Source organism: Tachypleus tridentatus, chromosome 10 (genome assembly GCF_004210375.1).
Source record: "Tachypleus tridentatus isolate NWPU-2018 chromosome 10, ASM421037v1, whole genome shotgun sequence".
NCBI classification, from domain to species: domain Eukaryota; kingdom Metazoa; phylum Arthropoda; class Merostomata; order Xiphosura; family Limulidae; genus Tachypleus; species Tachypleus tridentatus.
Window position 1 is genome coordinate 151,169,389 of NC_134834.1, and position 23,493 is coordinate 151,192,881.

The 23,493-nt window shown below is 34.5% G+C and overlaps 2 protein-coding genes across 4 annotated transcripts in view; one reads left to right on the forward strand and one right to left on the reverse strand.

The window, feature by feature from the left end:
- Positions 1 to 312: 312 nt before the first annotated feature.
- LOC143230634 (putative oxidoreductase YrbE) lies at positions 313 to 9,779 on the reverse strand. The gene is made up of 8 exons (XM_076464498.1): positions 9,622 to 9,779; positions 8,597 to 8,842; positions 8,173 to 8,243; positions 6,863 to 6,971; positions 6,533 to 6,660; positions 3,499 to 3,722; positions 2,343 to 2,508; positions 313 to 684 (listed from the first exon to the last, which is right to left on the reverse strand). The coding sequence occupies exons 1-8, from the start codon at positions 9,657 to 9,659 to the stop codon at positions 548 to 550; spliced, it is 1,119 nt and encodes a 372-aa protein (XP_076320613.1). The 5' UTR covers positions 9,660 to 9,779; the 3' UTR covers positions 313 to 547.
- Positions 9,780 to 20,078: 10,299 nt separating this feature from the next.
- Positions 20,079 to 23,493, forward strand: part of LOC143230636 (vesicle-associated membrane protein 3-like) — a 37,331-nt gene continuing 33,916 nt past the window's right edge. The window contains exons 1-2 of one of the 3 annotated variants that reach the window (XM_076464500.1): positions 20,079 to 20,297; positions 23,005 to 23,123. In XM_076464500.1, the coding sequence (XP_076320615.1) occupies positions 23,008 to 23,123 (116 nt within the window). In that variant the 5' untranslated portion in view covers positions 20,079 to 20,297; positions 23,005 to 23,007. The remainder of the gene's footprint in view (positions 20,298 to 23,004; positions 23,124 to 23,493) is intronic. The other 2 variants (XM_076464501.1, XM_076464502.1) reach the window with 2 other exon arrangements.

Here is a 23,493-nt window from a genome sequence, read left to right on the forward strand (position 1 = left end):
TATTATTGGACTATTCCAATTTTTTCATTATAATGGTTCATTATTTCTGCGTTTGTTAGGGCTAATGTTAGTGACTGCTATGTTGTTGGATCATTCATAATGTTATTTTTAGGGTGGTTCATTATTTCTACGTTTGTTAGGGCTAATGTTAATGACTGCTTTGTTGTTGGATCATTCATAATGTTATTTTTAGGATGGTTCATTATTTCTACGTTAGGGTTAATGTCAGTGACTGTATTACAGTGTTGTTGATTTACTTTTCTAAGTGTTACACCACTCTTGGTGTTATCTGGATGTTAAACCTAAATATAACAATACTGGGTTTATTTTTATATTATTACATAATAAACTTCAGCTGTTATAATATTTTTTTCTTTTCGAGCAAAGCTACACTGGGCCTTTTACCGTGTCCGTAACGGGAAAAAGAATCCCAGAGTTTAGTATCGTAAGTCCGTAAACTTATCCCACTTACGGACGCTTAAGGTATTTTATTTATGGAACATTATTATTTGATATCTTCCATGCAAGAAAATAGTACTTCACAATATTACAGTAGAGTTACGGAACAACTCTGTTCCCAATTGATCTTGACAATTTTTCCAGTTCTCGCTGATTCTTCACAGGCTGATGCAATTTTTGACGTGGCATAAGTGTCGTGCGGTCGAATTTCTGCCTCAGAAAAACCTGAAAAAAACCATTAAAAATTAAATCTGATTACGCATGCTTTGTTAAAATATTCATATACCTTTTTCATCATTATGAACTGTACCCTATCAGTCGTCATAAATTTAGTTTTACTTTCAATAACCTTTTATTGTGAATAATTAATAATCAGTTACTGATCACGAAATTCGACAAGCGAACTATAATAAGGACCTTTAACGTAATAGAATAAAACCCGTGTTTTTAAAGTGAACCTAAGTTTTGTGAAAATGTATAAAACCTATTTGTTCAACAAACATGAGCTACACGTTTTCGGGAAGACATTTTTAGGCAATAAATTGTAAAGACTTTCCCCTTTTTGTTACTTGTATTCCAACATTTCATATTTTTCAGTAAGGTAATGAAGTACATACTATCTTCAGTTCAGGTAATAAACCTGTATTATCCGATTATCTGGTATCCCATCAAGTGACTAGGTAGGAATTGACATTATATACCAATAACCTGATGTCATTCTTATCAAACTGTATGCTCTATTCACCTGATGATGGCCATTTCAAAACAAGGGATGTTATATCCATGAAATACCACAAAACTTGCTAGAGGGAATGTTAGGTTCTATATAGTATGCTCGACATTACATCTGTATTTCCCACGAGAAAGTCCGTGCCACACCATAGATAATTTAGTTCCATGAGAAACAAGGGAGAGTGGGAGTTTTGTGACTCCCTTTACTAACTTTCTACATTAAGAATATTTTCTCAAGATGTATAGAAATTTTGAGAAAGTTACATATTAAATTACATAGCAGGAAACACACACTGCAGTATTTATGCATACTATGTTTCTAACTTCTTTTACTATTGTAGGAGTTTCCATTATTACAGTTTTACCTTTTGTATGTGTTATAGTTACTTTTTTCCGGTAGATAATACCTAACTTTGTCCTTAGGAATATTACTACAATTTCACACTTTGTAGTGAACGAAAGCCACAATATTTACTGGTCAAATAGTTGATATCTAGCGGTTACGGCTTCCACTATGTCGAATAAGAACGACTAGTCACGTAGATAGCACCAGTTATTATGGGTGAATCAGTTGGATTTACAGAGTCCTAATTGTTTTTTGATGTGAGCCAATCGATGGATAGATATGTCAAGAGTGAAACTGCTGATTGATTTATGGATTCAATACAAGACAAAACTGTAGTATTCTAAAGCAACTACACACACACACTTTGTTTGTATTTTTAGGTATAATTACAGCTTTATACTTTATATCACGTAATATCTGTTTGTTTCTTAGCTTAAGTTCAGTAATTTAGCTAAATTATTATTGATTTAGTTATTTCATGCGGAAATCAGTTTTACCACAGTAATACAGTGACCAACACTACAAGTTCATGAGTGGTCCAGGTTGGGAAAACTGTTGTTTATCAAAGAAATAAGGCGAAAAACATATATCTTCATGCTACAACCCAAAGTGTCTGGCCTTATTTTTTCTTGTGAATGGACTGGGAGATCTGTAATAATTAGATTACGTTAACGATTACCGTCTATCTCAACTACACAATTTGTTTGTGATTTTACTTTTCTGTAAAACGTTACCCCACAAGCAATGTGTTGTCCAGTTCAGCTTTTATATGAATTTGAATAATACACGAGTAAAAACATATTACCTTGGACAGTATCGAGGAAATGTTCTATCTCGAAAGAATAGGCATCATTATAACGAGAAGCGAACGAGTAGCAGATAGGAACTGCGGTAGAGCCATTGGAACAGTGTGACACAACACCTGTTGGTCTAATGTTACCAGAATTCAACATACCCTTTGACCCAAAGACCTTGAAAATAAATAAAAATTATTGAAAAACAAAAATAAAAAGACGTGTAAATATTTTCAACGTTTAGTATACTGTTGTAAAGCGGTTAAATCTTGTATACTCTATTTATTTGTGCCGTTCCCAAAATGAAACTTAAATTAATTTTTAGTAGTTTGACTTTTTTTCACTTCATTACAGTTCCAGCATTATTAGAGATTGTGGTAAAAGAAAGTAAATATAACTAGCTAACTTTCTGCTTCAGGCTATATCCTTTAGTTGTAGAAACTTCCAGAAAATATCATTATTTAAGTTACCTTTCCTCTTTCTAATGGCTCAGCGAGTGGTGAGTCTTTGGTCTTCTGGTGAGCGCAACACAGATAGCCCATTCTGTGACTTTTCGAAAACCAAAGACCGAATGACATTAATGAAAGCTCTATTGTTAATGAACATGATACTTATCTGCTTTCTAGTAACTTTCGCTGGAAGCTGTCCACAACTTAGAAGTGATAGACTAGGGTGAATGCGGGTAGTCAACACCACCAAACAACTTTTCCCAACACACAGTGGAATTTACCGTCGCTTCATAATATTCTGACGGCTGAAAGTGCAAGTATGTTCAGTGACATGATTCGAACTCACAAGCTGCAGAATGTAAGTCAAGTGCTCGAACCACTGGGTCCTTTCTTATAGGCTATTCATAATAATAAATTGCTAAACAAAATAGGACTTAATGTTTAAAAATATGTTTAAATGGTCATCACCCCCTAAAAAAAAACAAGACATAAGTTTTGTTTTTTATTTGTTGTTGTTCTTTTTAATTTTGCGTAAAGCAACACGAGGGCTATCTGTTTTTGCCGTCCTTCATTTAGCAGGGTAAGACTAGATGAAAGGCATCTAGTCATCACCACCCACCACGAACTCTTGAGCTACTCTTTCAAGTAGGTATTTCTGAAAATTATGTGCTCTGACGTCTATAAAGAAAACAAGGTGTTGTTATAATCCGGTAGTTACCTCTATTCTCTGGTCGTACCCATAAACCGCACTTCTGCTGAGATCCGTGAGACTGATGACCCCACTGGGAAAATTCATCACTATACCAGCTGTGTCAAAGTCATCAATGTCTTTGAAAAGACTGTTGAAGGCATGAGAGTGGGCGTACACCGAGGTCGGAAGTTCCCCCAATATCCAGCAAATCAAGTCAATGTCGTGAATGGCACAGTCGTGGAATAATCCACCTGAAAAGATTTCATCACATCTGTTTTTTGTACGTAAAAAGAAAAAAGTGGGTAAAACATAACATGGTCAACATAACTGGTGTCTTTCATAACTATTACACCTGGACATTTACACACACTGGAAAATATGAGAAAATCGTGATTTGAAAGGTCTAGATAACACACCAGTTTGCTAATAGAATAGTGAATTGAGAATACAACGTTTAGTGGATGTGAGAGATAGCGTGAAATGCGATAGCAAGGTAAGTCATTTGAAGATGCCTAAGTTCCATATCAATTTACCGTGTTTACTCGCTTATAAGACGGGGATTTTTCCTCGAGATTTCGGGGTCAAATTGGGGGGGCCCGTCTTATAGGCGAGGTATACAGACATAGAAAATAAATTTAGTTCACTCAGAACTGTGCAGATATTTCAGACAGTGAAATTAGGGAAGTGAGCTATCTTGTTATTATTAGATCTGTGATTGTGGAGAACACGGAGGAATGTGACCTCTACGATGATGGATTGTCCGAGGAGCAGTTTTATGAACTGTTTGGAGATAGCGACAACGAATGATTTGAAGGCTTTTGAATTTCATAACTTGCATACTGATTTGCTGTGTTCTATTAAAGTGCAGTTTGCGTAAACTCTTTTAATACTTTGAAGAAATGTGGTTTAAATGTTAGCATAAACGTACTTTGATACTGAAATATGTTGTGATAAGTTTTGTGCGTTAGATTGTTCTTTGTTATGTGTTTTAAATATGAATATTTATCATACAGTAAATAAAATAGTTGATGAAATTCCATTAAACGCTTGAACACCAAGTTTGGATTTATTCATTTATTTTCACTTTTCTATCTCTTCTATTTTTCTCCTTCTAATCTGAAATCGAAATATCGTATACGAAACCCAAAATTAGGTTTCTATTAATTTCCATTTTTTTCACTTTTCTCTCGTTACCTGCTTTCCTTCCTTCGTCTTATAAACGAGTCTAAACAGAATATCGACAATCTCTCAGGTGAAGTTGGGACCCGTCTTATAAGCGAATCGTCTTATAAACGAATAAAAACGGTAATAACTAACCCAATTACGACTACTGTAACTAGACACCCCGGTTTTGCCAAGACAGTTCCCCCATCCATTTTTTAAAAAGTTTGTTCTAGTGTCCCGCAAACTTTTTTCGCAGGAAGCACAAAACGTCTCAGTTTTGTGATAAAAACATTAAACTGCCAGTCACATTGAATCAAGAATGTAATGGCCCAGTTGGCTTGTTCGTTGTTGAAACACGTGCTCTACTGCTGTCAAGTGCTTTTGAAAGCCCTATGTGTACGTGTTGAGAAACTCAGTTTTTAGTTAGTAGATGTAAAGTAGCTTACGTTTATATGATTGACAGTTGGACGACTGTTTATTATTTAAAATGTTTAATTTATTAAAGAGCTTAAAATAAAGTGTTTTTAGACACTGAAAGCAGGCTTCATTTTATTTTCTTTCTTTTAGAGATAACACAGTCAGATAACTCTATTTGTAAAGCTGTGTTTTCGATAGCAGATTGGACATTGCGGGTCACACTGCCAAGAAAACCCCAAAAAAATCATTTTGAAACTGGGGCAAAGTCTGCACTGTACCAGTTGTTCGGTTTGGAAATCTGGTCGCCCGAATTAGGATCCCCCTTACCTCAATACACACAAACACACATTAGGCCAAGCTAATCTACACGTTGTACCATAGTAATGTTCCTCAGAGAAGGTCTTTACGTATATTCCACAAATGGGTCTACATCTCTACCTCACCTACAGCATGTACCTTACCGGATGTCTCACAGTACTATACATCACCACACACTTGTATCTGACTGTACTTCTCACAGGAATTATCTATGTGAACATCTACACGACGAAACATTTCTGAATTCAGGAATGGAGCACTGGCGACTGGACGGCCTTTATTTACGATGTCAATCATGACAATTAAATTCGAAACTAAAACTGCAGCTTTCTATGACCGTTAAACAGAAGTCTCTAGTTCCCAGTCGAAAAAGCAATTTAATACCAAACCAAAATCGGGGATACGTGCGACCTCGGTTCTGTTGCCTATGCTCTTATATGCATCACTACATATCTTGTATTTTACCAGAAGTTTGTATGAAATCAACAAATAGCTAGATGTGGGGATTCTTCCCTGTCTAAATCACTACATATCTGTACATGAGCGTGCCTCTTTCAGGTGATATTTATGTACACCACAAATGTACGTGAGGAGTTCTCCCTTCATCCACAGATATTCTCCCACCCCTTATATTAATTACTTTCCTGTCTGATGAATAAAGGTATAAGTAAGACCTCTCACCAATCTGTATCACTGTACATTGAGTTATATTTTTGTTTTTTTTCCTTGTGTTTTGTTTGGTGGGTAGAGGGCATTTTTCACAAAGTAACTATATCTCGTAGTTTCCTGAAATATAGTGAAAACTAGGTTGTATAAAATCACCAGTTAGTCATTCAGTTAGTTGATTACTGAAGTACAGTATCAGTGAATGAATTTATTACAATATTATCTATCAATTAGTGAGTGTGTTGGTCAGTTTGTTAGCGAGCTTTTACGCTTCCTTCAAGAATGTTGTAAGTGAGTAATGGATTAAGTTTAATTGTGAGTTAAGCATATCACTAGTTTCAGAATTTCTGATAAAACGTTTTTTGTGAAGTTAGCCTTCCAGCGGACGTAAGAAATAAATATGTCGTTATCGTTAAGTTGACCAGTCTTTGAATTGTTTGTATCACATAGCTGAGAAGAACCTGCCAAACGATAAAACATGTTGCATGTTCCTTACCAGATGTGTTTAGGTACTCTAAAGATGGCCAAGTTGAGTCTCGGCTACAAGTCTTCACCACTTGAATTTGTCCTACATCACCTCTTTCTACTCGATCTTTTATGTTCTTGAACCCTGGGTCAAATCGCCTGTAAAAAACAACACAAAGAATAGAGTAAAGTATTCAGTCAGTTGATATTAAAAATAACAACCAACCACCGATGAATAGTTTTGAGGCTAGAAACAGGTCTGCTTGTACGTAGTTTCTACGATATTTTACCTGAATGGAAAACCATTTTTTTAATTGCTCATAAAATTAATTTTATTGTTACGTAAGGAAGTATTTCCTACCTGTTGAAGGCACATAGTAAAGGTTTTCCGGCTTTCGAAGCTGCCTCATAACATTTCACTGTTCCCTCTATGGTGAGAGATAATGGTTTTTCACAGAGAACGGCTTTACCTAGGTACGTGTTGAAGAAAACATTTTTAAATTTAAATGTAGAGATAGTTTTTAAATATACATTCAGATAGTTTTTACTATCGAACTTTAAGTTTGTATCTGAAAGTTGGACAAACGTTATGGCTTCACAATTATTTTTTATCTTAATGTATTGTCGTGAAATTGTATTATTAGTTCTAATAGCTTCTGATAGGTGGACATACGAATGTACGTAAAGCTGTGTGTGCGTTTTTTCTTATAGCAATGCCACATCGGTCTACATGCTGAGCCAACCGAGGAGAAGCGAGCCCCTGATTTTAGCGTTGTAACTCCGTGGATAAACCGCTGTACTAGCCGGGGGGGAGGGACGTAAAGGTATGCAGTAAGGTATCTGTTGACAGTTTAGAGAAATAAATTCCCTTATCGACACGTTTGTGAACTTGCAGAAGTACTTTGTCCCCTCATATAATTCTTATTTTATTTATTTATCAACAAACCGATTTACTGAAAGGTATAAACATAAAAATAATTATGTTTATTTGAAGTATAAGAAAGAGGAATTTTCTCGTACAAGTAACAGGTAGTAATAATAATCTATAACAAAAAACAAGTTGTATTGTTTATTTCTTTTCTGGATTTCGCGCAAAGATACACGAGGGCTATCTGCGCTAGACGTCTCTAATTTAACAGTGTAAGGCTGGAGGGAAGACAATCAGTCATCACCAACCACTGCCAACTTTTGGGCTACTCTTTTACTCAAGAATAGTGGGATTGACCGTAACATTATAACACCTACACGGCTGAAAGGTCGAGCAAGGTTGGTGTGACTGGGATTCGAACCCGCGACCCTAGGATTAAGAGTTGAGCGCCCTAAGCATCTGACCAAGTGATATTGCCGATTACTCCTGTTATTAGGTTTTTATAACGTTTTGTTACCTTTTAAACCAAAATAAATCATAAAAAAACATTTTGTAGGGCTTCAGGTTTAAAGTTATAAATATAAAAAAGTTTCTTCTAATTTCACCCTCTAGTGGTACAACGGTATGTCTGCGGACTTATAACGCCAGAAACCAAGACGGGTTTCGATACCAGTCGATCTGGTAGACAAATTATGAAAAATAAATTACATTCTACCTTCATGCAACTTTTAAGAACACGTGGTTATTAACTACATATTTATTAGTATTTGGCTGATGATAAAACAGCCTCAATTATTACTCACCACTTTCTAGAGCCTTCTTGACAAGTTGCTCGTGAGTTTGCGTTGGCGTACAGATTACTACAGCTGTCACTCTGTAACATTACAAACATTGTTTTAATAAAGGACGGACACACTTATCTGGAGCGATTTAGATTATTTCGAGACGTGTGTTATGTCTTATTTCTCATATTCGTGCCTACCAATAGCCGACCATAAATCGAATGTATTAGAAAGGCACTTAATTAGTCAGTAATGAGATTTGGTGGTTCGTTATTCTTAAAAACACACCCGCTCCGTAGCAAGACATGTTAATCACCAGACTATTTTAGACCATTAAATGCTTGATGTATATATATTACATGTCAGCTATAGCTTAATTACTGTATTTAGTCAATGTTTATAGTCTTCTAAACTTACATTAGAGCTAACCAAATCTACCACTTACTGAGGATCACAGAAGATGACATCAGACTCGGTCGGCGTCAACATTCTAGTGTTTGACAGCTTCCATTTATTTTGCACATAGTCCGTTCTGGACTGGCTTTTCTCCACACAGTATAACAGCTCAGATCGAGGGTTAGACAATATTTTCTCAAAATGGATTGTTCCAATACGACCCAGTCCGAACAGAGCGATACCCACTTTATTGGCGCCAACATTGGTTTTCACTCCCTTCAAACCAGCTTCATAACTATATGAAAATAGTTGCAGAATATCTGGTTACGATATCCATAGACCCTTTTTCAAAGAACACAATATTAACTTAAACAGCGACGAAAAAAACTGCCTGTTATAAGTAGAAACAATCGTTTCTATCTGACGCTGGAGTTCTATTCGAAGTCAAACCTATAACATTCAGTTTTTTTCAATCCACCAATCTATAAGTGATATCATATATTAGAGCTGATAGATATCTTTCGTGTATATTATGATCATTATTGAACGAAGAACAAAACAATACAGATATTTCTCATTATTTTAAAGTAGTTCAGATTGGGGTTAAGTATTAAAATATCTAAATACAGCTTTTCTTAGTATATATATTTTTTTGCATAAATTTTAAAAGTTTGTGGCTAAATAGAAGGTTTGTACCCGCTTATTCTACCTCCCTGTTTTACTTTCTGCCAGGTGGCAGTGTATTTGTTTTTTTCCCTTTAAAGACAGAGCTGCACTATGGAATATCTGTGTTGTTCCACGATGAGTATGGAACTCCAGTTTTAGTGTTATAAGTCCCGAGAATTAGGAATGAGCATACTACAAGGGGACAGAATAGTGTGGTGCGAGAAAGAATTTTAAAGTCGTTCGAATAAAGTTACGTTATCTACTTAGTATTTTAATTTCTCAGACAGTTTATATTTCCTACTTGTGTGATTTTTCTTTTGCAATATTGTTGAAACACAAGCAGTAATAACAGCATACAGAATATTTTTTTACAATAACAATTATTCAAAATACCTCGGTAAGTCTCACCTTAGGTACCTATAGTCAGTAGCTGCAGCTGCACACATTGTTTATAAGTCTTAGAATTGAATGACACGTCCTCTCTCCGTAAAATGGAATTTCACAGCTCTTTCTCTGCGCTTAAGAGGATATTTTCTGTCATATGACTGTTATCGAATGCTGCGCTCTAGTGTTTCGTAACCGAATCACTCCCTCTACGTCAGAAGATATCAAACTTTCAGTGATGACTTATGTTACTTGAATTGATGTAGAATATACTCATACGAATTTCTTAAGTTTATTGGAGTTGAAAGACTGGGGAATGAGTTTGAATAATAATTATGTAATGCTATTTTCCACTCAAGTTTGAACTGCGTTGGGATTAGTTAGTTTTTAAATTATGCTTTATCATTATTTTTATAAATACAAACAAACAAACAAAATATAACTTATTCTCATAATCGACGGAAAAATATTTTCCTGAATTGTAACAGCTTATGATGTGGGGGAGGAATTCTAAAATGTGCACTTACTCTGAAGTGTACCATATCTTATGATTTACACGGAGTTAGAAATCTTAACGGTTAGCCTACTCTAGCTTATGATTTACATGGAATATAAATGTCAACGGTAAGCCTACCCTAGCTTATGATATACAAGGAATATAAATCTCAACGGTAGGTTTATTTTGGGTTATGATTTACAAGGAGTATAAATTTCAACGGTAAGCCTACTCTCGCTTGTGATTTGCAAGGAATATAAATCTCAACGGTTGGCCGATTCTGGTTTATGATTTACAAGGAATATAAATCTCAATGGTATGCATATTCTGGTTTATGATTTACGAGGGGTTTAAATTTTAACTAGCTTGTGATTTACCAGAGGCAGAAACAATAATAACACTTATAATGTAACAATAAAACCCAATTTTCGTTGATAAAAAGTAGTCGAGCACTTGATAGTTGAGTAACTGCTTTCGCGAAATTCAGCACACAAAACTGGAAGATAAAATTTGAACATAGCAACACATGTATGGGTATAGACATTTGAAATCAACATCTTGATTGTTTTTTGGTATAAGCGGTGGTAGGGCTATTTTGGCTATTAAATGGAGATGTACATATATGATGAATATAGGTTTTCATACAAAAAAAAATATTCCAACATTAGACCGCTGTAATCGGGCGTATTGATTCCGATTATGTATTTTTAAAAATAATTCCACATTATTTAAACCTGTAATAATTTTTACGTAATTGTATCATCAGGTACAAATTACTTTGTTTTTAGAATAGAAAAATAAGAAGCCGTGTGTGTGTGTTTTTCGTATAGCAAAGCTACAAAGGGCTATCTGCTCAGCCCACCGAAGGGAATCGAACCCCTGATTTTAGCGTTGTAAATCCGGAGACATATCGCTATACTAGCGAGGGGCGATAAGAAGCCATAAACTGAGAATACTTCTCTCGCGCGACTCTTTAATCCAAAGGTATTGCTAACCTTCTGCACTCCGTTTACTCTGAAACATGTTGGTGTCATGAACTTGCTTTACGCATGTTATAAAAACAAAAGATTGAATGACAACTTCTCGGAGACCTCGGAAGTTTCTCTGTTCATCGTAAACCAGTTTAATCCGGTTTTCGTTCCTTGGGGGTCACTCATGTGATTGAGATCGTACCAGATTTAGAGGGTTTAGTCTTTTCGCATCGTATTCCCTACGTACTAGAAAAAGGAAAAACAAAAAAGCTCAGTGAATAATTCGAAAAATAAATCTGTGATATATCAACATGAAATTGAATTAATTTGATAACATTGGAATAAGTCCGCAGAATAACAGGAGATTCGATCAGGATGTTTAACATGTAATAATGCTAAATATCTAAATTAGTGAGGCTGAGAAAGAAAGTGTGGACACTAGGTAATGCACAAATGAAAAATCTTTATTAATTCGTAGATGAAATGTTGTTAAACACTGAACAGTCACTTTTACTGGATCTTCGTTGAAATTCCTAAATCTTCAATATCATTTACTAAGGTTTTTTTAATTCAACGTTCCTTACTTCTCAAGAAATGTCGTACGTACCCAGAACAACTGGTGCTGCTCGCGTGACTGAACATTTTCATTCAAACAAAGATGAGGCGATAACCTCGAGATGACACCCGGATTACCATTGAAAGAGTTTGTTTGTTTTTGAATTTCGCACAAAGCTACTCGAGGGCTGTCTGTGCTAGCCGTCCCTAATTTAGCAGTGTAAGACTAGAGGGAAGGCAGCTATTCATCACCACCCACCGCCAACTTTTGGGCTACTCTTTTACCAACGAATAGTGGGATTGACCGTCACATTATACGCCCCCACGGCTGGGAGGGCGAGCATATTTAGCGCGACGTGGGCGCGAACCCGCGACCCTCGGATTACGAGTCGCACGCCTTACGCGCTTGGCCATGCCAGGCCCATTAATGGTTCCCATTGAAAGAGCTACTGTAGAAATCCTTGCGCAACATGCAGTATTGCAGCAATATTTTCCACTAACATAACAGGCAAATTATGTAATTTTTTGCTTAACAACAAGAAAACAAAACACTCTTAGCTGTAATAAATAACAACACTCCTTACCCGCCGGACTTAATCGACATACTGTTTGGTTAATAATCAGATGTTTTACAAAAATGCTATTTATTATTATTATTATTCACTAGGATATAATTAATGGTAAGCATTGAATCAAATATTTTATATAAAAATATTACTTTATAAGTTTTAATGACTTACACAGAAGAGAGCCAACTTTCGGAAGGAAAAGTTATACTAGAATATAAAGTGAATATTATAAGGGTAACATCTGTCTCCTATAGTAAAGAACAACGATAAATAGGAGTGTTTTTTTGTTTTTTTCTTATAGCAAAGCCACATCAGGCTATCTGCTGAGTCCACCGAGGGGAAGCGAACAATAAATAGAAACTTATTCTGAAAACTGTTCAATTCATTTGATTATTCGTTGCGTTACAGGTTTGGTAGTCATGGAATAAACGTGTATAATGTGTAAGTAATAAGACAATGTCTAAGATACATTACAGTCAGGTTATGAGAATCAGTTTTCACTACAGGATAAAAGTTAGGCTTACCTGACCGTTCGACACGATTAGTTGAATATAACACAAATAAGAGCGATCACTGTTTAGTAGTTAGATATTTTATGCACAGTTTCATACTGAGTTCACTGTGAAATGGGAGACAATTGCCTATTAGAGAAACACTTGTAGACATATATTGGTGTCTAAACAGTTTAGTTTGACAGCTCAAGTGTAGAGGACGATGTTTTGAAATTTTTTGTCTTCAGATCAGTTTATGTTTTCGTTTCCTTTTATCGTGGTGGCGTTTAGGTTCAGAACTTGGGATGTTCAGAAATCACCAAACACTTGCAGTATTCAGTGCTTTAATTTTCCAGTGATGGTTATTTTAAAAATGTTTTCTTATTAACGAACTAAGTAGTATTATTACATGTGGAGGAACCAACTTTGTCTGGTTATGATATTGTATCTGGAAGAACCAACTCTCCCAGCATTAGCAAGTTATGATATTATGTGGAAGAACTAACTCTTCCAGCTCTAGCTAGCAAATATTATATCTGGAAGAACCAACTCTCCCAGCTCAATTTAGTAATGATATTATATTTGGAAGAACCAACTCTACCAGCTCTTTCTAGTAATATTATAATATCTGGAAGAACCAACTCTTCCAGCTTTGTCTAGTAATATTATAATATCTGGAAGAACCAACTCTTCCAACTATATCTAGTAATGATATCATATCTGGAAGAACCAATTCTTCCAGCTATATGTAGTAATGATATTATATGTAGAAGAACCAACTCTTCCAGCTATATGAAGTAATGATATTATATCTGGAAGAACCAATTCTTCCAGCTATATGTAGTAATGATATTATATGTAGAAGAACCAACTCTTCCAGCTATATGAAGTAATGATATTATATGTAGAAGAACCAACTCTTCCAGCTCTAGCTCTGTGTTGGACAACCTATAATTAGATGACCAACCATTGTAATTTTATTGGCATCGGAGCAAACCTCAAGCTGGGGGAGGTTAATTTGTCCTTCTTAGAAAAACCTTTGAGGGGTAGTTTTAGGTCGTTCTATAAAATTATTTTATGATGTTTTTTCATGTGTGTAATTTTAAATGACATGAAACGGGGGGAGACAGTTCCACCTCTATTCCTTTTAAATTTGTAACCGTCGCCCCACTCTCAGCTCCAACGTTTATTGTTTTGAGGTTGTCATCGAGGTGTTTTTTATAGAGTTCTGAACGTCCATAGAGAAGGCTGCCCTTTTAGAACAATAGCTTACAAAACTGGTTAATATAGTTAGAGACTACCTGACTTCTTGGTTAGATATTCTTTACTTTTTATGTATCATAAGTATGTTATAAAATACTGTTTTTTTTTTCTGTGATTAAATACAAGATTTAAGATTTAATTAATACGGGTATTATGAAACGTTGATATAGAATCTGTTAATATTAATAGAGTTTTAGAAGAAACTATAAGCAAAACGAAAAACAAATTGGAACATATTTTCAATAAACTGACGTTTATTGCTGGGGAATAATTTTCTTTTCAATGTGGCATTCAAGACAAAATTGACGGTATAGCAATGGATTCGAGATTAGTGATGTCGAGAAAACCCACTTGTAGAAAAAAATGTATATGTAAAAACAGCTTGTTTGGGTTGAGAAAATTCTTTTTACGTAGAGGGGCGAACAACGTTTCGACCTTCTTCGGTCATCGTCAGGTTCACCGACGTAGTTGTTCACTCCTCTTCGTAAAAAATTTTTTACACCCAAACGAGCCGTTTGTACATTTTTAAAATTCGAGATTAGCTCCGTCGCTTACTAACATATTTGTAACATATATAAGTAAATTATAATATTCCAAAACAAACACTGTTGTTATAAGATACAGTTTTAATATTTTTATTTAAAACTTCGTTTGTTAAAGGTAGCATTAATTACACAATAATAACATGGTATATTTAGACATTTCACAAAAGTTAAGGCCTCTGAAAAATATAAAAGCTTTCGGTAACATGATAAAATAAGGCAAAAAATAAATATCAAATTCGGTTAATTATTTAGCTAATCAGTTACTGACTAGCCAGTGAGTAAATAGGTTCAATATTTGTTCGTGAATTAGTCAGTGAGAGTTAGTGCTTCTGATATTAATCCTGGTTTTGTATGAATTTCACGCAAAGCTACTTTAGGACTATCTGCTCTAACCGTCCCTAATTTAGCAGTGTAAGAATAGAGGGAAAGTAGCTAGTCATCATCACCCACCGTGATAGTGAGATTGATCGTAACATTATAACGTGACCCTACGACTGAAAGGTCGAGCATTTTTGGTGTGATGGGGATGAGAAACCGTAACCCTCGGCTTAGGAGTCGAATACCCAAACCATCTGACTATGTTAGGTTTCGTTATGTTTACCAAGAATCATGGGCATATTTCTTTAAGAAGATGGCAGGAAGCTCGTTATATTTACCGACTGTTATCTACGCTGGACATTCCGAGTAGCTTAATGATTCTGCATAGATGGACATTTATTTTTCAAAATGATTAAACCTTCTTTGGTTTGTTCTAACAAAAATGAACGTTTCGCCGAAAACTCATTCAACGTGTTCTAATAAATGTAATCTGCGCGCAACTTCTTGTGACCTTTGACGTACAGTTTGGTTTGTTTTGAATTTCGTGCAAAGCTACACGAGGGCTATCTGCGCTAGCCAACCCCAGTTTAGCAGTGTAAGACTAGAGAGAAGGCAGCTAGTCATCACCACCTATCGCCAATTCTTGGGCTACTTTTTTAGCATCGAATAGTGGGATTGAACATCACAATATAACGCTTTCACGGCTGAAAGGACGAGCGTGTTTGGTGTGACGGGGATTTGAACCCGCAACCCTCGAATTACGAGTCGAGTGCCTTAACCACCTGGCCATGCCAGACCTTTGACTTACAGTTAAATACAAAATGTCTCTTATTTATGAAACAATATTATACACACAGTGAATAACATAAACACACACATTCCTGGGCTCTTTCAACCCTCCTGTATAAAGATGCCAAGTAATATATAAGTAGCAGTGTTTCATGCTCATGCACGCGTAAACAGACCTGCTAACCAACAAATTCATCCAGAATATTACGAAACTTTTGCCAACTAAGATGTTTGTCGTCTGACGACAGGCAAGTACTAAACTGCTGACTTAAAAATGTAAATTAGACGTAGTTAATACTATTCCTTTGTTAAAGTACCTATTAATTAGTTGCAAATGCACGAGGCAGTCGCGAGTAAAATTTTCTGAGATCACGAATGAATGAAAACCACTTCACTTTGATTTTAATTATTTACTACGTCGACCATAAGAAGGTCATCTATATTTTTAACAGTGATTTAACACCGGATGAACTTGTTACCAGGCTAACTTGGTCACCAGATTAACTCATTCATCAGAATAATTTGTCGTTGTTTGATTTTGGAATTAAGCACCAAGTTACACAACGGGCTATCTTTGTTTTGTCCAGCTTTTAGTGTTGTAAGTCCTGTGCCGATAGGGGCGATTAACTTGTCGCCAAAGTAACTTGTTCATTAAATTCGCTCGTTCAAGGGACTAACTGGTTTATTAGAATATCGTGTTTATACACGATATAGAAGGAATAATAAAATGAGGGGTAATTTAGCGTTTGTTATATAAGTATCCTAACTAGTGTAATCCTTTTCTTTTATAGGAGTTAAGGTCTTAAGGATATTAATAAGTTAAGGTATTTCTTTTTATTCACTGGCTTAGCGTTAAATTCACGGATTTATCTATAGGTTCGATTTTCTTTTTGAGCCAAAAAAAATGTTTATTTTTTAGGGGTCATTAAAACTTTCTGTGAAAAATAAATCCTACTATATTTCTTTATCTCACTAAAAATTAAATTTTACACACAATTCACAAGTTTCTATCCCGGACACATTATATTATATTACATTGTAGGCTATTTGCTTTTTGTTATTTCGATGAAATGACAATTAGCCATCAGTGTACTGTTTTATATAAGATAAATAATAAAAGGTAAAAGGAAATTAACTGTCATATAGTCTCGTTAATTTGCTAGAAAAGCTAAGTTTGGAATTATACTGGACTAATTCAGTGACGTGTGGACAATTGAAGAATGCTATGGAACTTTCGCTTGCTTTCATTGAATTTGTTTTATTATAAATCTACGAATTAATTGAAAAACCCTACACTCTATGGGTTTTGCGCATTGGTGGTTTATTTGCACACTTCTCAAGTATTCTTGTCCAGCGTATTTTGGAATACCGGAAGTTGGTTGTTTGTAAGTTCATAACTTATTATGTACGAAACTGATATCATTTCCTCTGTTGATGTGAGGCCGAACAACTATCTTGGCTCTCCTTCTCTAGATAAGTAATTTATCATGTCAGTATATTTTTCTTTTATTTTCTGACCATCAACGAATAGCTCCGAGGTGGTTTTAATGTTTGTTTTTCAGTTACAAATTTCAGCTCAGCTCCGTTATCTTTTGACGGTTTTGCGATCTAATTACGGTTTATAACATGGGACATCAAACCCTTTCCAGTGCTATACTTGACCACGCTCAATTCTAATTCTGCCTAAAATAACTTCAGTTTGAGAGCAGGCTAGTAATAAAATCACGCTTGGTATTGGTAGTAGAAGGACTGTATCAAGTTGACAATGGGTGTATTAGAAGTTTCCCTTTCTGTATAAAGTTTAGGAAAGCAACGTATGTGGAGAGGTCACGAGTCCGACGGTTGAGCGTATGGTGACCGTCAGGAGGAAGTCATGTGCACTGTTTAATTGGCTTAGAACTTTGTTAACTTGATTATTTTTATTTGTGGCTGTGTCAGATTTTAATCATTTGCAGTTTTCACCCACCCTGGTTTTGTTTGTTTGTTTTTATATCTCAATTTCGCGCAAAGTTACACGAGGGCTATCTACGCTAGCCGTCCCTAATTTTGTAGTGTAAGACTAGAGGAAAGACAGCTGGTCATCACCACCCACCGCCAACTCTTGGGCTACTCTTTTACCAACGAATAGTGGGATTGACTGTCACTAAGAATAATTATTGAATTACTTTTTTGTATAAAATGAATGATGTTGGAAGTGTCGGTTTCGGTTTTGTTTAACTGAGTTGTAGAATTGTGGAGGTCACATTGGTTTTCAGGGAGCTTTTAAACTACAACAGTTTTTAGGCCGTAGGACTAAACTATAGTTACAGTTTGGTTCAATGGTCCTGAGCTGATATTGAGTACTCTAGAAAAAAGTTAACCTATTAACCTACATTTATTAAAAGAAAACAGCTATAACCATTGTTGTTTGTCCTTAACCTCATCTGTTAGATATTAGCTTACATTTATAACAAACCAGCTATTACCATTGTTGTTTCTACTTAACCTTAACTGGTAGATATTAACTTACATTTATAACAAACCAGCTGCTGCCATTGTTGTTTATCCTTAACCTCATCTGGTAGATAAAATTAATTTTGCTGACATTGCTGTTTTTATATTTTCTTAAAGTTAGACATCAATTAAATTATTAAGTTTGTACCTCATTGAAATTTTATACTCGTCAACAAAAGTGAAAAATAGCAAAGAATCTAGTACAGAAACTTGAAGTACACCGTCGAAAAGTTGTTCTCTACTTTATTTTAATAAAAGTTTAAATGTCTTGAGATACATATATTAATTTCAAGTACATTTCTCGTCATCACCAGGTACACCATGTTAAACTTACTTCGTTGTGATTTCATTCCATTTATAACAACATTTTTCGTACTATCAACTGACTCAACTCAGGAAAAGAGGACTCCTAGGTGACACCTTATTCAAATATAACTTTATATTTTCATATATAAATTTGAAATGTTGCTTGATACTTTCGTCTATGAGAAGACTCCGTGTCAATCAAATTTGTTGTTGGTTTTGTATTTTTAGCGCAAGGCTCATCCTGCCACCGGCGCTTTGTTTATTTTGGGCCAATGAACCCCATATTTTAATGTTATAAGCCGGTAAACTGACTGCTAACGTCGTGGGAGGGGACATGTCAATGTGTGAGCCACTATCACACTTCTCAGTTGCTTGTAAATTTTGTAAATAATCGATTTCATTGAAAGTTGGTGTTTCAACGACACACGTACGAGGCCATATATTTACATTTTAACAGGCCTCTCGTTAGCCAATGGGAGACATTTTGAACAAAACACTACCCAATCCAGTTTATATTCATTTAATTGAAAATTTTTTGGCATTTTTATTGGCTAAAAAATAAAGCATTTCATACTCCTTTATCGTTGGGTTTGTTTGTTTAGAATTAAGTACAAAGCTACACAACGTGATACCTGTAATTTATCCACCACGGCTATCGAAATCCGAGTTTTTAGTGGCGTGAGTCCGCAGACGTACCGCTGTGTCACTGGGAGTTTTATTGTTGGGACTGTGAAAAGTAATTTGAAGTGGTAAGGTGATTGAAACCCGCTAGTGCATCACAAACTCAACAGCCAATCACAGGAAGCAGGAAGTATTCAGAAACCATTTAGAACCATATCAGTAGATACTGTGCAGCAACTCGAGAACAAAATTATGAATGTAGCTGCTTTCAAAGTGTTCCTGTCTGCTCATCCTACTGCTGACTATCGTATTGCTTCAACCTTCCCCACTGAATCACAGATTAAATTGTCCGTATGTCAGTTGAAAGCTAAACGTAAAAGGTCATAGCAGAATCATAACTGTTGGCAATTGCTTATTTAACGATGCTGATAATGTGACTTTATTAATTTATACTAAAATCACTTAAAATTTATCAATTAAAACATGAAAACTTGTCTCGAAAAAATACGCCCAAAACCACTCTCTTTATGAGTTTATTGATTAAACTGACTTTTAATATTCAACAAATTGTTGTGTAAAATACCTCTTGCGTCCTGAGAGAGGTATTAAAGAATTTCTCTTATGCTTTTCGTACACGTTCTCCCTGTAAGTACTGGACAGCAACCCAATAATATACATGAAATAACAACAACACATAGATAAAAAAGATTATGCTATTTCTGAAAGTAATGATTAATTTTTAAAATAAACTTACATTCTTGAGAAGAGAAATATATTTTCCACTCTATGCTGTATCATTTTTTTAAAAAAATTATGAAAAAGTAATGCGAAATATCTTCCTTTGATAAGTTTACGGTACTTAGAAGTTTGATATGATAAACGAAAAGTAAATATGAAGCAGAACTTTTTATACTTTGTTTGTTTACGTAAAAATAATTCATTTTTATTGTAATAATATATAAATATATATTCAATATGTTTTTATTACAAAACTTGTTTCGTAGTGTTTTAAAAGTAATTATTGATGACATAAAACACGAAACAAAATTTATCAGTTGACAGCGTCCTCTCTGGTAAATTAAAGAACTATCCTTCCTGAATGTATAATAATTGAGTTAAATCGATTGATGTTTATGTTTGATAGAATTTTGTAGAAGTAGCAGTTGGAACGCAAAGGCCTGTGATCCATGTGATAACTGATATAATTATCTCTTTGCATAAAATAAGTGGGCCATATTAAAATCCTGATTTTGATTTCGAAGCTCAGAAAACTCATTTAAAATGTGAGTCAACTTATATGGAATATTTATTTACTCTTAGCATCAAAATCAGATTGAAAGTTTGTAAAAATACTATTACAACTTGCAAGGCAGTAACGAATATTTAATTAAAAGTTTAAGTTTTGGGGTAATGTTTTTTAAACTTACACTTTGTTATTTAAGCTAGTACTAGTAACAAGAAATAGCATGAGACTATTAGGAGAACTACTGCTAGGAAGTGGTACGAGCAAATGTTTTACCAATAGTAGTTTTTATTAGTAAAACAAGATAAATTACTCCTACACTGTTCCAATAATTATTTATGAAGTTAGTATAAAATTCACATCCAAAAGTTTACGTAAGAACGTGGACATTTTCATGAATAAAATAATTTTTTGAATAGTTGGACTAATAGTAAGTGGAATTTCTAATACTATTTATGTGCATCAGAATATAGTAAAAATGGCTAGTATTTAGTAAGTTTTTTCAAGGCTTTGTGAAAAAATAATTAGTTTAATTATAAACCCGATTAATACAAATTTGCTAACTTGTATGAGCTTTATTCCTAACACATGCACACAAAACCCAATTACATGTATTCCGTGAACGATGAAACATTTTCTGATGTTAAAACCACAGCCACTAATAACCAAGTTGTCACAGCCTGATTAGATAGACACGACAAAAGGTGGCTCTTGAGCTATATCTTCATGATAAGAAACAAAATCCACCGAAACGGGGTGTAAATATTTCATTAATTTCTAAGCTGTTTTTAATTTATTAGAAATATAAAGGTTTATAGATTCCAACCTTGTAACCAGCTACAAAGTATCCTTGGTTCCCACTGACACCTTCTGTCCAGAAAAAACATGTAAATATATTGTGCCCTTCCATTTCAAAACCAGAATCACCATGGTAGCTCTTTGGTGCATTCTAACTAACAGCTTATTTCTTAATTATCTTCTAACCAGCACCGTACAGAGCACAATGATGGTTTCAACTTTTTTTTTTTAACTTCCTAGTTGCTTTCATACTTTGTACATGAAGATTTTAAGATTTTGTAGTAACTGTTATAATAAAGATTTAATCAATGTCCCACATCTTGAACAGTTAATAAATGGAAATGAGATCAAACAAGATTACTTCATTAATTCTGAGCTGGTTAAGAAAAATTGGGAAGTTTAAAAAATGATAAGTCTCCTGGGCTAGAAAATATTTCCTCAAAGGCTTTTATGGAGGTTAAAAAATAGGATATGTGAGCCATTTGCTACCATATTTTGTCAGTACTTGAATGGTGGACAGGTACTGGATGATTGGAAGTTAGCTAATGTAACTCTTTGTTTTCAAGGGTGGTGATAGAAGTTGTCTCAGTAATTACAGGTTAGTAAATTGAATAGATGAGTGGCTGGATGGAGGAAAATGGAGGTTTGTCACAAATGGAGTTCAGTCAAACTAGATTAATTACACAAGTGGTGTACTTCAGGGCTCAGTATTAGAACTGTTGCTCTTTGTTATTTACATTTACAACATGGATGAAGGAATGATCAATACATCATTTAAGTTTACAGATGATATCAAGGTCTTGGATGTTTCTAGCTCTTAGAGGATGTTACTGATTTATACAAGGATTTAGGTCATTTAGTGACTTGGACAAATAAACTACAGACAAGTTAAATTATAATAGATACAAGATAATAAATGTGTATTATCATAATTTGAATTATAAACATAGTTTGAATAGGAATAACCTTAACAGTGTTATGAAAGAAAAGGATCTTGGTGTAATGGTTCATCAGTCTCTTAAACAATTCAAGCAATGTGCTGTTAATGGTAGGGCAAATGGGATTTTAGGGTGTATTAACAGAAATATTGAATACAAGTATACAGATGTTATAATTTAATTTTATAGTCTACATACAGTGTTTAGTCTTGAGCTCCTTAACTTGCATTGAAATTTTGGAAAGTGTTCAGAAGAGAGTAACTAGAATGGTACCTGGAATGGAGAGTTTGTCTTGTGAGGAGAAGTTAAGATCCTTAAAACTGTTTTATTTTAAACAAAGAAGAGTTAGAGGGGATCTGATTGAAGTGTTTAAGATTGTAAATGAATTGATAATGTTGATGCATCAACTTTTTTCATATTTAACATAGAGAACTATAGAACTGTGGGAGACACAGATTTAGGCAAGGTAGAAGCCATCTCCATCATAGTTTTATTTTTCTAACAGGGTGGTATGGACTTTGGAATGAGCTACTTTTAGTAAATTTATGTGAGTTTAAAAAAAAGGTTGATAAGTATATGAATGATAAGGGCTAGTTTTAACATTTTTCTTTTTGTATTTATTAATTAATAATTTTAGTTTGGAGGAGAGCACAGCTGAGATGGATCAGTAGGTCCCTTGTTCTAAAATGTTGTATTCAGATATTTTTTTTATATCAAATTAATTCAAAGTTTTTTTTATCAAGAATGAATGAATATTTATGTTGTGATAATAAAAATATTTACAGAAATTTTCTTATCTTAATAAAAGTTGTCTTCAAATCTGGGAGACAAACTAAACCAATTATTCTGTTATCAGTATTGTTAATAAAAATTATAAATAACATAGGACCTAACAAGACATCACTTGGGGCTGTAATTCACTGTAGTTTAACCCTGGTTCATAACAATGTTCTGCCTTTTACCATCCAGTCAACTTTCAATCCATATACCAATTGTATCTCTTACTCTCAGGAGATGTACTGGTTTAAGAAGTCTCTTGGATTTCCTCATGTTAAAACAAAACTATCCTCAAATTTGAAGTACACCAAAGTCACTGCATTAATTTTTGGATTAGGTGCAACATTTTTAAAGTAAGTTATCAAACTTCTAACTATACTTTTATAAATCCATGCTAACTACCTCTGTAATATAAACTTTGCAAACCTACCTTAAAAGGTAAAAATTTAAACATGTTATTTTGTTTTCAGTAAATTGTCAATTTCTCTTGTAAATTCTTTGAAAGGTGCCATTCGAAGTATTGCTGATGTAGTTCATTCCATTAGCCAGTCACTCTTTTAGGGAAAATAAAACTGTGTTAACTAGAACTTAGCCTTAAATATATCCTTTGCTATTGTCTTCAGAGTACAATACAAAGAATTCAGGGTCTTTTAACCTGCTGATCCTTAGATAATCTGGTGAAAGTTAATAAGGTTATTTCATCACTGCTTCTCAAGAACTCAC

Coding starts and splice junctions, on each gene's coding strand:
- LOC143230634 (XM_076464498.1), bottom strand. CDS start 9,659: ATGTGTGCAGCTGCAGCTACTGACTATAGGTACCTAAG. Junction 8,843..9,621: donor ACTGACTATAGGTACCTAAG/GTGAGACTTACC, acceptor ATTTTCATATAG/TTATGAAGCTGGTTTGAAGG. Junction 685..2,342: donor TTTCCTCGATACTGTCCAAG/GTAATATGTTTT, acceptor GGTTTTTTTCAG/GTTTTTCTGAGGCAGAAATT.